The 12,735-nt window shown below is 41.2% G+C and overlaps 1 protein-coding gene across 1 annotated transcript in view; it reads right to left on the reverse strand.

Annotated features, from left to right (window-relative positions):
* Window positions 1-12,735, reverse strand: part of LOC147708856 (uncharacterized) — a 632,993-nt gene that overhangs the window by 492,438 nt on the left and 127,820 nt on the right. Inside the window, exon 6 of the mRNA XM_086925786.1 lies at window positions 7,909-8,059. Within this exon, the coding sequence (XP_086781912.1) occupies window positions 7,909-8,059 (151 nt within the window). The remainder of the gene's footprint in view (window positions 1-7,908; window positions 8,060-12,735) is intronic.

The raw sequence follows: 12,735 nt of genomic DNA on the forward strand, positions 1-12,735 counted from the left end.
ACAGTAGATGTTTCAGCACTCAGGCTAATGTGCTGCACAGCTAAATACATATAAGGTCCCAAAGGCGAGACCGATTGCATTGCAAATGCTTGTTCTTAGGAGCAGGCGCTCAACGCCTATTGGGCTCAAAGGGCTTCAGCACCCCCCATCCCCCGCCCCGTCGAATGTGTCTGCCCAGACTGAAACAGCTTACCGGGCTAGCTGGTCTGGAGCCCGTCTCATTGCAGCTGCACCTGAGTACTTCACTGGTCTTTAAAAGCCCATTTACTTGTTAAGGAGGCTTTGTAGAGTATTTTCACCCCTTCCTAGAGCCCCAGTATCTCCACTCTGCCTATTGATGGAAGAATTAGCCCCCCTGAAATGTTTTGTAGCCCCCCCACTCTAAATTTGGCTCAAGTTGAGCCTCTGCTAAGGAGTAAGTTCTGCTGTCAAGCCGGATCTATGACAGAATTTCGACAGACAGAATTTCGACCTACACAAATATCGGCGTAATTATATCGATTGCAAGAATATCGACGCCCTATGTACAACATGGTAAGTACCAAAATATCGAAAAAATAATATCGATGTTAAAAATATCGTTGTCAAATATATCGTTTTTTTTTGGGTTTAAAATAACATGAAAAATACTTTAAATAATACTTATAAATTACTTAAACATATTTAAATATATTTAATAATGGTAAAAAAAAAATAATACATATTTAATAAAAAAAATAATATTAACAAATCATATATAATATATACTTACTTAACAATAATTACTATTCCCACTCCAGAGGGTGCAACAGTAGGGAAAGTGTTGGATAGCGTAGGGGTTAAAATTACTATTCCCACTCCAGTGGGTGCAACAGTAGGGAAATCTGACCCTGAACCAAAAAAATATCCCTTTACCCAAGAACTGAAAACTGACCTGAACCCTAAAAATACCCCTTTACCCAAAAACCCAAAACTGACCCTGAACCCTAAAAATACCCCTTTACCCAAAAACTGAAAACTGACCCTGAACCCTAAAAATACCCCTTTACCCAAAAACTGAAAACTGACCCTGAACCCTAAAAATACCCCTTTACCCAAAAACTAAAAACTGACCCTGAACCCTAAAAATACCCCTTTACCCAAAAACTGAAAACTGACCCTGAACGCTAAAAATACTCCTTTACCCAAAAACTGAAAACTGACCCTGAACCCTAAAAATACCCCTTTACCCAAAAACTGAAAACTGACCCTGAACCCTAAAAATACTCCTTTACCCAAAATTAATTAATATTACAATTAAATTACTTCCCACCCTATTCCCCTATAAACCCACAACCCGCTCCATTAGTAAAACATATAATTTAGTTAAAAATATACATAAATTATCAATTAATTATTCAATTATTCAATTAAAATAAATCATTGCCAATTAATATTTAATTGCAAAATAAATTAATCATTAAAAAATAATTATTTAATTACAAATAAATTACTTCCCAGCCTATTCCCCTAAAAACCCACAACCCGCTCTGGTAGTAAAACATATAATTTACTTTTATATATTTTTTATTTATAAAAACATATTAAACACATATTATAACAATTAATTTAAATACTTAACTAAAATTTCTAACACATATTGGTAAATCGAAATTACTTACATCGATATATATGCTATCGATATAAGTAATTTCGATATTACTTACCTTAGGGTCGATATTCTGGCCATCGATATTCTGGACATCGATATTCTGTCCCTTCGATATTTGCAACTCGATATAAGTGTAAGTCGAAATTAAAGATTCGATATTTTGACTGTGTACCGTCAAGTCGTCTGTCGTAAAGTATTCCAACTAACTAGTAACATCACATGGAGTTCGCAGGTACCACCGGTAAACTATGCCCACCGCCTCCTGTTTAATTTTTGAAAAAAGCAAAGTGTCAAGCAGCAACTGTCTCCTTTGACCCAATTTTTACATGGTTTAGAATTGTCTCAGATTGAATTGCACTTTCAATCATCAAAGAAGAAAGTGCATAGAACATAATTTTAGTCTGGGGCTAATGGGTTCCGAAGCTGGGAGGCACATAGTGTCTGGCGAGTGGGGCTATTATTTCATGTGTGTGCCTGTACTTAATGGTTTAAGGAAAACTAGCCAGGAAGGTCGTAGCCTAGATTGTGTACTAAGACGGTGGGAGTGAGGGACCTAATTCTACATATGGAAGCTGACTGTTTTTGATTCATACATATTATTCAATTACCATTATATTTTATAAATATGGTACTTTTATGAGATGCGATAGAGTTCATTAAGTTCAATTTTCTACTTTTGTCATATTTTTTTATATTGTATGGCTTACATTCTTAGCTAAAACAATACATAAAATCAAATACCTTAGAACATTCAGTCCTGCCCTATGTGAGGGAACAACTAATGTACACAGATAAAGGGTAGGACTGGATTAGAAAAAAAGTGGCCCATGTTTGAGAAATTAGGGCAAATTTGGACTTGTAAAGACACACTCTGTATGTGTTTTGCAAGGCATGAAAGACTACCAGGATATGAGCTTGCTGTAGGCAATGCTGGGGGTAATCTCAGGGGAATCAGGAGTAAAAACTGCCTGGCAGACTATACACCAGGCCCACGTACTCCCCTGTCGCGTCAGAACTTCGAGCACTCCCTGACTGCCGTATGGGCCACTCCGAACCTTGCCTGAAAAATATCTCAACCCCCCCTGCATTTGCATTTGAGACTTTTAGTTTGGCTCCCCGGCCTCCAGGACAGTAGGATGGTGTTTTGTTGACTTTTAAAACTGGCTCCTCTTGTGTTAATAAACAAATGACTTCCTACTTTTAATTTCTGAAGCAGCTATGCAGATATCTGTGAGGTTAATATACAAGCAAAAACGTACCAAATGTGTTAGATGGGTTTCAATAATGCAAACAAATATGTACACAGATTTTCTACGTTTCTTTCAGATATATCCATTCATCTACATACAGCATATAAGGGGAATTCTGGGCCAGAAGTATCAAGCGTTTTCCCATTTGCAAAAGGGGTGATTCTGCTCAAAAGGCATTTGCAAAATAGGTAATCACAATTTTTGCGACTACCAATTTTGCAAATGCATTTAGGGAATCGCAATTTGCGATTCCTTAAATGCAATGCAGAAAGCAAGAAAACATTGCAACCTAGCTTTGAGGCATCTCAAATTACCCTCAACTTCTAGTTGGTAGTAATGTGCAAATTCCTTTAAAAATGCACTTTTTAGCATTATCCCAAGTGGCATGTAGGACACATACATGCCCTAAGGGCATATATGTGTGCCACATGTGCACATATACATATTTCAGGGGTGCAACAGGGTATCCTTTTGCACCCTTGCACCCTTGAAAATGCATGCATAATTTGTGAGTACCTATTGGGTACTCACAAATTGCGCATGGCCTATAGGAATGAATGTGAAGGCCTTCCTTAATAGCGTGTCACAATTTGCGACTCGCTTTTAAGGAATATGTAGGAATCGCAAAATATTTGCAGAAATTTACATACATTGCATTTAGCGAGTCTATAATAGCAAATTGGAAACATTTGCTATTATAGACTTGCAAAATGTATTCTTGATACATCTGGCCCCTAGCTTTTTAGAGGTATGAAGATATTTCAAGCAACCATGGCCGTATACCTGTACATTGTCATAATGCACCTGAAAAGTGTTGAAAAATAACCTATTAGAGAGCTTTTGCTGCTAGAGTCCTGACGTTTCATAGATGGTCAAATACATGTGTTATAGTTAATCAATTCAATGCTACTCATTTTTAGATCAAGCCTGGGCAGCGCATTCGCTGCTCTGCGAGGCATGCTGTATTGACGTGTAGACTAGAACCTCCGCCAATTTCCCCGCCCATCTTTTCAATTGCCTCCTGTCACTGTCCTTTCGAAATCGTTGCTTTTGATTGATAAATAGGCTTAGTAGTACCACCTGGTCTGCATTTGTAACCCAACATAACGACTAGACTTTTTACTTGTGTTTTTACACAGTCTGCTTTATCTAAGCTGTGGGCACAATTTTCTTTAATAATCTTCCACCCACGATGTGCTTTCCCACAAGGCAACTAACCGCCCGCTTTTATATTTGTATTAGTAATGGCTGTGGGTCCGCTTTAACTATAGGGGCTGCTCTTATTTATTTAATTTGCAGGGCAGTTTGCTTTAACGGCCGCACTTAGGGCCAGATGTAGGAGCCCTAATACCGGTCGGTAACGGCCGAATTCGGCCGTTATCGACCGGTATTTGGGTTTCCAGATGTAGGGGGCCTATATTTTACCGATTCTGTAAAGTTACCAAATCGGTAAATTTACAGAATCGGTAAAATACCGAATCGGTATATTTACCGATTCGGAAAAACCATATGTAGGTGGCACTCCTAAGAGTGCCACAGGCCCTTAAAAATCGGTATTTTACCACCCAATCCTATTGGGTGGTAAAATACCGAATTCAGGTGTGCATGCACATCTGTGCATGCACACCTGTGCACTGTGACACACAGACATGCCCTAAGGGCATGTCTGTGTGCCACATTGCACACAAGTACAGAATTGGGGTGCTAGAGGGTGTCAAAGTGACACCCCCTGCACCCTTGCAGGATTCGGTATTTACCGATTCTGTAAATACCGAATCTGTATTTCACATTGATTCCTATGGGCTTCAAGGCCCATAGGAATCAATGGGAAATACAGAATCGGTATTTACAGAATCTGTAAATACCGACTCTGACAGATTCGGTAATTTTTTACCTACATCTGCCTCCTTCCAATTTACCGACTTTTAAATACCGAATCGGTATGACTCGGTATTTAAAAGTCGGTAAATCGGATTTACCTACATCTGGCCCCTAGTTATTTAATTTGCAGTGCGGTCCACTTGAACTATAATGGACGCACTTTTTTCTTTATTTAAATTTCCAGCGCGGTCCGCTTTAACTGTAGCAGCCATGCTACAGAACCTTAGTTTAATGTAAAAAGAATTTGGTAGTGAAAGCGCCCCATACTGTGCTTTTATTTTAATTTGCCCACGCCCCTTTCTTTAGAAGCTGCTCGTTGTAACCTTAAAAGAGCGAGCTTCTGAAGAAAGGTGCGTGGACCCCATTAAAGTGGTCTTGCAATTTGCGAGAGTTTGACGTAATGGGGTTATAAATAACAATGCCTTTCATATCTAAGTTTGTTTTAAAAACACATAAATAAAAAGCATTGTCATTTGCAATGCCAATAGCTTAAACTCTCGCAAATGCGATCCCTATTGCATGGAAACTGCGAGTTTGTTCTTTTACCTCAGGACTGAGTCGGTCCTGTAACCTTATTTGTGAAACAAACAGTAAAGATAGAGCCACTGACGTTTAGCATATGTACTTGTCTATTTCGTACTTAATAAACAAATGGGCGTTCCATGTATGGGATGTTTGCACAGTTGCTGTAGTCTGCAGTCCCCCAAAGGGCAAAAGATAGCCACTGCTTGCTTTCCCACTAAGAGAGGAAAGGAAGCAAAGTTAGGGCTCCACCTTGTGGAATGTTCCAGCAGTTGATAAAATCACTGGAAATGGTTGCAATGTTGCTGGCAAAGGCACTGCATGATTTAAAACAGCTTTGTCAATCCGGATTAAGAATTGAGGTTGCGGGCACAAAGTCCACTGTGAAATATCCTCGCAAAAAAAAGTTTACATTTGAACAATCGGGTACTTGAACACTAACAGTGAGCCAATAAAAACCGAAGACTTCGTTGACAGCTGTTTGATGCATGTGTGCATGCATTTTGGAAGTTAACCTATGACTATCCTTAAACTGCGGGTTTCATTTCACGTTATCGCAGACTTTAAATGTGTGTGGTTTGTTAACTCACATTTATATACTGGATTTTTAAGATTCGTTCAATTGGCTTGACGAATGCGTTCTTCCTGAATACAGCATAACCTCAAACCTCCTACATTCAAGTAAGTGAAGGGGGAGAGGCCCTCGACAGACTCCCACAAATCCCTTTCTCATGCAACGTCCCCAGGAAAAAAATCCCACCTTTATGTGAACAGAAAAAACACTTATCCCTGTTATTTTATGTTAATCCCAGGCTGTAACCTCAATATCTTCAAAATTGATGTATTTTACTTTAGGATTTCATTTATATTTACATTCGTTAGACATGATATGATATTGGATATTCTTTGCAACAATAAAACAGACAAAGGACAACCTGAATAACAAATCAACCTAAATTGAACAAGGAAACCTGACTCAAGTCTGTAGCTGCCTTGCAACAAAAGTGACAGTTGATTTCCAATACATAATTGCATCCTGTTTCTTGTTCTGTAACTTTGAATCTTTGCTTCAGCAAATGTATTATTCTTTACTAAAGTTTTGGAATTGAGAGTGCAAGATATGTATGCACCAGGGGATATTCAAATCACAACCATATTCTGAGATGCTCATTAATGAGACCAGCGATTCTGGCCTTCTGTGTTACTGTTACTGTTCACTATGGTAACGGGGGGTTATAGGGGACGACCAGGGTCATTAGATTAGCTGCATACGACTCCTGTGGCTTTTTCTTGTTCTTCGCTGCATTTGCGCGTAAGGAATTTGGTAGCTTTGAGTATCAGGAGCCTCATGGGAAAAATGTTCAGAACCTCAGGTTTACCGCACTACTTATAATCCTGATTGGCCTCGTAACTTGCAGAACTGGGCCATAGGACAATACAAGAAACTCAATATGTGGCAAACAGAGTCAAAGTTCACAAGGACATATCAACAAGAACCAGAGTTAAAATTATCGGCGCTTTAGCGTCCGTTTTCAGAAAAAAAGCGGCAATAAGTTTAACTCCCTATTAGCATGGACACGCAAACGAGTGAATCCAAGCTTCTTTGCCCATTTCCTTTGTGCCTCGCCTCGCATCGCTAATGAGATGCGAGGTAGGCGGGCCCGTCCAGGATACTGTAAAAATCTTCGCTAACTCAAATTCTCCGTATTTACAAGGGCATCGCTATCCTGACTAGCGATATCAAAAGTTGCGCTAATAAGGTTTTTCGCCATTTTCTTACACCTGCCTTTTTCTTGACTATGCCATATCTATCATGGGAGGTGGATTATCATCCTGAGTCCGCAGCTCCCCATTTACTGTTTTCTTCCCTAACGCTGTTCCTTATTTCTGGAATTCCGGTGATAGTGGCCCTTATCGCCGCTATTGGCCGGATTTCTATCGCCTCGGCGATGCGCCTTGTTAATAGTGCACTGACCAGGCGATAGATTCCAGCGATGGACGGCATTAGGATTTGTCACGCTAAAAGCGGTCAGCGATAAATATCGCTGCCGCTTGTTGATATGCCCGACAGTCTTTTCTGAGTGTGCAAAAGGACGCAGAGAATCATTTAGAGGTACTCATTGTAGTCAGCAAAGAACAAGACAACTAAAGGGAGAGCAAAAGTAGCTCCTGACACATCATTTGTAAACAGTAAATGATTGTCGTATGTGCTATGAGCTTCAAATGTTGTTCCATCATTGCAATACAACAATTGAAACATACACAAATGTGGCTCAATTCGTATTCTCTTTTGGTTGGAAGACATTCATTTCCTATAATGACTCATGTCAGCATCATTCTAGTTTGAAAGAATGTTCTTAAAACTCAAACCAGTCAGAATGTGCATCTTTATAAAGCTGAGTCCAGAACATGAGGAAGAGCAGAAATTTATTTAAACAGCACCTGGTCAGACCACCTCCATCTTGGATAGAAACTGGGGAGGCACAGTGATCATTTAACAAAGAAGTACATCAAAAGTAGTCTGAATAATAACTTGAGAAAGTTCCAGAGTCTAAGACACTAGCGGTGAATCTACTTTTTCCCAAAAAGCTGCATTTTCATTTCCAACACGTTTCAAGCACATACCTGTTACTGCATGATTCAGACCAGGTTGCTCTTGCTCTGAAGGCTTTGCTGGTGGCCATACTGCATGGGTTCTCCCTGGGAACCTTCCCTCTAAGTAATCCAGCGAGTGTGTAGGTTGACTAACAGCAGCCCAGGTGTAAAGCTGATCATGCTGTTGACAAAAGAAGAACACATTTACCAATTATTTCACATCATCACAGCAATATCCACCCTTCTGTTCATCATAGAGTCAAAAGGCAACTAGAAAGCAGAACAAATGACACCAAGACATGTAGTGAAATTAGATTTCATCTGGAAAATCACTCTATAGAGCTTCTAAAAAAAGAAAAATCTTTATTCGTGTCGACTTCTGTCTTGATCAGGGAGTTACACTGACTTAAGTCAAAAAAATGTTTTGAAACCCTTTCACTGTCTTAGGTATCTAGAAGCTCCATGACTAGATATTCTGATTTCCAGATGAAAATATTTCGAGGCATATTCCTCCAGGGTCTTGTAGTTTAATCTCACATTTATATATCATTCTGTTATTTAAAACAAAAATATATATTTATGCTACCTGCAATGTGTCTACGTTTATCCACAATCAATATATGCCATCCTTTACAAACATTTTAATTTGGGTATTTGAAGCATTTTGTATAACAGAAAATACATTACCATGTAATGGCATGCACATGTGTAGTGAAAACAGTATATTGTTGTCACTTAATTAGTCTAACATTTTTTTCCTTCACAGTCACAAGAAGATTCAATATACAATAGAGATGCGAAATTTTGAATATAGTGGATTCAAAGACCAACACCATAATCATCCTCATCATCAAAGAACACATGCCAAATCCAAACACTTAAATACCTCTATCCTTACTACAAAACCTCCTTTGTGGCATTCACTTAGAATATTTCCCCAACTGCACAATATCAAAGTCTTCGTGTAAATTCATAAATAACTTTAACTCATTTCGGTCACATAGTTGGTCAAAGACAGTGACACCTCCTTTTTACACATTTTGGGTTTATACTCACTAATTTCCGTTGGCGGATGAGAATTATCCTAGAATAGGTTACATTTGTAAAATGACTGTATCTTTGATGTAGTTAGCATATCGTTCTAATGTACAAAGTACTCCCTTAAAATTTAAAAAAATCATGTATGGCAATCTCGTTTGAAGAATATTGAGAGGTCTATAAATGAATGATCAATCAAAGTCCAGATTTGTGGGTGGAACAATTAATTTAGTTAATCGCTGCATAGCAGGTAAAATACTTGAGATGAGATTGCACCCAATCACAGTTCACTTATGTAGGGCAAACTTTGTGATGGCCCATCCTGCACATTTTAATGTCATAAGAAATGATGCAGCAATTGACATCCTCGTCCTGTATGTACACGCTTGTTAGCCTACATTATATAGCCGGGAATAGCAATAACTATTTAGGAAGCACACCAATCTTAATTAGATTACCTTTGATTACTTTTGAAAGCAGAAGAGACTGCCATGCCTTCTGCTAATTTGTAATCTTATTTCGAATTCCCAAAGGAAATATTTATATTGAATTCATATTCATATTTATATTGAATTCCCAAATTCCGAATTCCCAAAGGAAATATTTATATTGAATTCATATTTATATTTATATTGAATTTATATTGAATATTGAATTATATTTTTATTGAATTTATATTGAATTCAGCCTGTTGATCTGTCCCCAGGTGCCGATGCACAGGTTCAGAGTCGAAATATTAACTGTTCTGCACGCAGCATTATATCTCAGAAGCATGTCTATCGTTCACCTGTCCTTACTACATTTCTTTTATAACCCAGAGGAGGCTGTTCCTTGACAAATTTCAATAATCGCTGTATCAACTAACTCCTTTTCTCGAGACAGAAACAGGACAACATTATTTCCCTGCTAACAATATATGACGTGAACTAACATTGCTGCATATTATTTACAGAACCTCACTTCTTCGTATTCTGTTTTTTTACAAAGTCAAACAGTACTTTAGAAATATAATTATCACACACAGCCGAGTGTTGACGCTGAGTAGTTCGGTCCCGGGCAAGATACATAGCGGCCATATTGGGTGGGTGCAATCGCTCTGACGCGGTCTAGATGACGCATAAAAGGGGAAGGACATGTCTCCGCGCAGCGGACGTGACCAGCGGACGTGCCGGAGTCCTGCCGGAGTCCTGCCCGTCTGCGCCCGTCAGCGCTAAGGAGGCGCGAGGGGCCGGAACGGCTGCACCTATAGACACCCACGGGCAGGTTAGCCCTCCTTATTCCTTAAAGGTGTTACTTTCACTGAAACCTCCTGTAAAAGCCTGCCACTATATGCTCACCCCCAAAATGTTCCTAGACTCCCCTAGGTGTCATTGCCTGGGAAGAGCTACCTGTTCCCCCCCTTTTCCCTCGCCGCAAACAATCGGGGTTAGGTAAACCCAAGCTTCCTCCGCAGACTAAGGAGGTCCGGTTTCTTATCAATGCCCGGTCCCTAGTCAAAAATAACTTCACCTTCAGAGACTTTATCTCTGACAAAAGCCCCGCCTGGACATTTGTCACAGAGACCTGGGCCTCGGAGACCTATGGGCCGGAATTCCTGAATGCTATCCCAGAAGGTTATTCCCTGGCTAGAATGGATAGGGTGGGTCAGAGGGGAGGTGGTTTGGGAATCCTACATAGAACCTCTATAAATTGCCGCATTGAACATCTGCCTTCAGCCTCCTTCCAGGCGTTGTACTTTGCCCTTAACCCCGCCCCCTCTGTGACCTTCGCGGGAATTCTGATTTACAGGCCTCCAGGCCCTAGGGACAGCTTTAGCCTTGATCTACTAAAAATGCTGGAACCCTATATAGATAGGCCTAATCTTACTATCTCGGGGGATTTTAATTTCCATTTGGAGAAGGACACTTCGACAGACTCCATCCATCTGTTGGACTCCATGGCCTCTTGTGGGTTTACACAGGGAGTCATGGGCCCAACCCATTCTGCTGGGCACACGTTGGACGGCGTCTTTTCCAATGACCCCAGATTAAGGAGAGGGATCCCCCTCCCTTTGTCCTGGTCAGACCTTATGGCCGTACCCCTTGGCTTTCATACCCCTTATTCCACCGCTGCGCTGGTAGATCCTAGCAGATGGGAATTAAAGAGAAACTTTCGGGGGATAAATAATGAAACCTTAGTCCCACTATTGTCCTGCTCCATGACCCCTTCACTTAAAGACATTGACACTTTGGCTCTGGACCTTCATAATGCCATCTCCAAGGCCGTCAACACTCTGGCCCCGCTTAAGCAGCACTATATCTCGCTAGGAAATGCCCTACTGCACCGTGGCATTCAGACACCCTTAGATCACTCAGGCAGGGATGTAGGAAGCAGGAGAGGCTTTGAAGGCTCCTTCTTGAGCCCCTTGAAAAATATCATCATAAAAGACTCCTCAAGGAGTAAAAAACTGCGGTGCTGGCGGCAAAGAAATCCCACTTTATCAAAATCACCACCTCTCTCAGTTCCCCTCGGGAACTATTCAAAATTGTGGATACCCTGTGTGCCCTTCAATCTCCCGACCCCATTGCGCCTCACAGGACCTCTGCGACCAAATTTCCACCTTTTTCCATGCGAAAATTACGGATATTCATTCAGGTCTAGAAGCCCTTAACCATGATCTAGGGCCCCCCTCTGACAGGACGGCACCCTCTGTTGATATGATTTCTGTCAGACCTCAGGGTTGCTACTTGACCAACTTTCCGTTATTAACTTAGAGCAACTCAATATGCACCTTGATGCCCTTAAGTCGGGATTGCCTCTTGACCCCTGCCCTCTTAAAATTCTCAAGGAGTGCAGAGAGGTCCTACTCCCTCCCTTCATGGAAGTCATCAATCAGGCAATCAACGAGGGTCTCTACCCGGAGCTGTGGAAATTAGCCATTGTTAAACCCCTTCTTAAGAAATCCACGCTAGACCCAGGGATCCTCAAGAACTTTCGCCCTATCTCCTTGCTCCCTGCCCCTGCGAAAATGTTAGAAGCCCACTTAAACACCCATTTGAGCGCCTTCTTAGAACACACCTGCCTTCTTGACGCATCCCAACATGGTTTTTGGAAGGCACACAGCACCGAGTCCGCCCTCACAGTTGTCACTAACAACATACGTGCTAAGGTCATCAGTGGCCAGACTACCTTGCTGGTCCTGCTCGACCTTACAGCTGCTTTTGACACCCTGTCCCCTTCCATCTTGGCCATGCGCCTTGGGGAGATAGGAGTGAAGGGACCCGCGCTTAGCCTTTTAACATCTTTTCTGGCCAAACGCGAACAGAGGGCCAAGCTGGGCAACTATCTTTCCCCTACCAAGCCTGTGCAGTGTGGGGTTCCTCAGGGCTCGTTCCTGAGCCCCACACTTTTTAATATTTATGTAACACCTTTGGCCAGGTTGGTCAGATCCTTCCGTCTGGAAGTCGTATCTTACGCGGACGACACCCAGATCATGGTCTCCATCTCGCAAACCACTGACATCACTTCCCTTTAATTTTAGAGCCTGCATGGTAGCAGTTGCAAACTGGATGGTGAGAAATTACCTTAAGCTAAACGGGGAAAAAACGGAGGTGCTCATTTTTGGAGGCAAGCAGGAGACCTGGTCTGCTGACTGGTGGCCTTCTGCTCTAGGTGCTTGCCTCCACGCCTTCTCAGTCCGCCCGGAATCTGGGTGTAATTTTTGACTCTTCGCTTCGCTTTGATAAACAGATTAGCAGGACTGCCTCAACCTGCTGTGGGGTTTTGCGAATTTTAAAGAAAATCGCTCACTATCTGTCGACCGAAGCCCATCAACAGGTT

Source organism: Lissotriton vulgaris, chromosome 6 (assembly GCF_964263255.1).
Source record: "Lissotriton vulgaris chromosome 6, aLisVul1.2, whole genome shotgun sequence".
Taxonomy (NCBI): Eukaryota; Metazoa; Chordata; class Amphibia; order Caudata; family Salamandridae; genus Lissotriton; species Lissotriton vulgaris.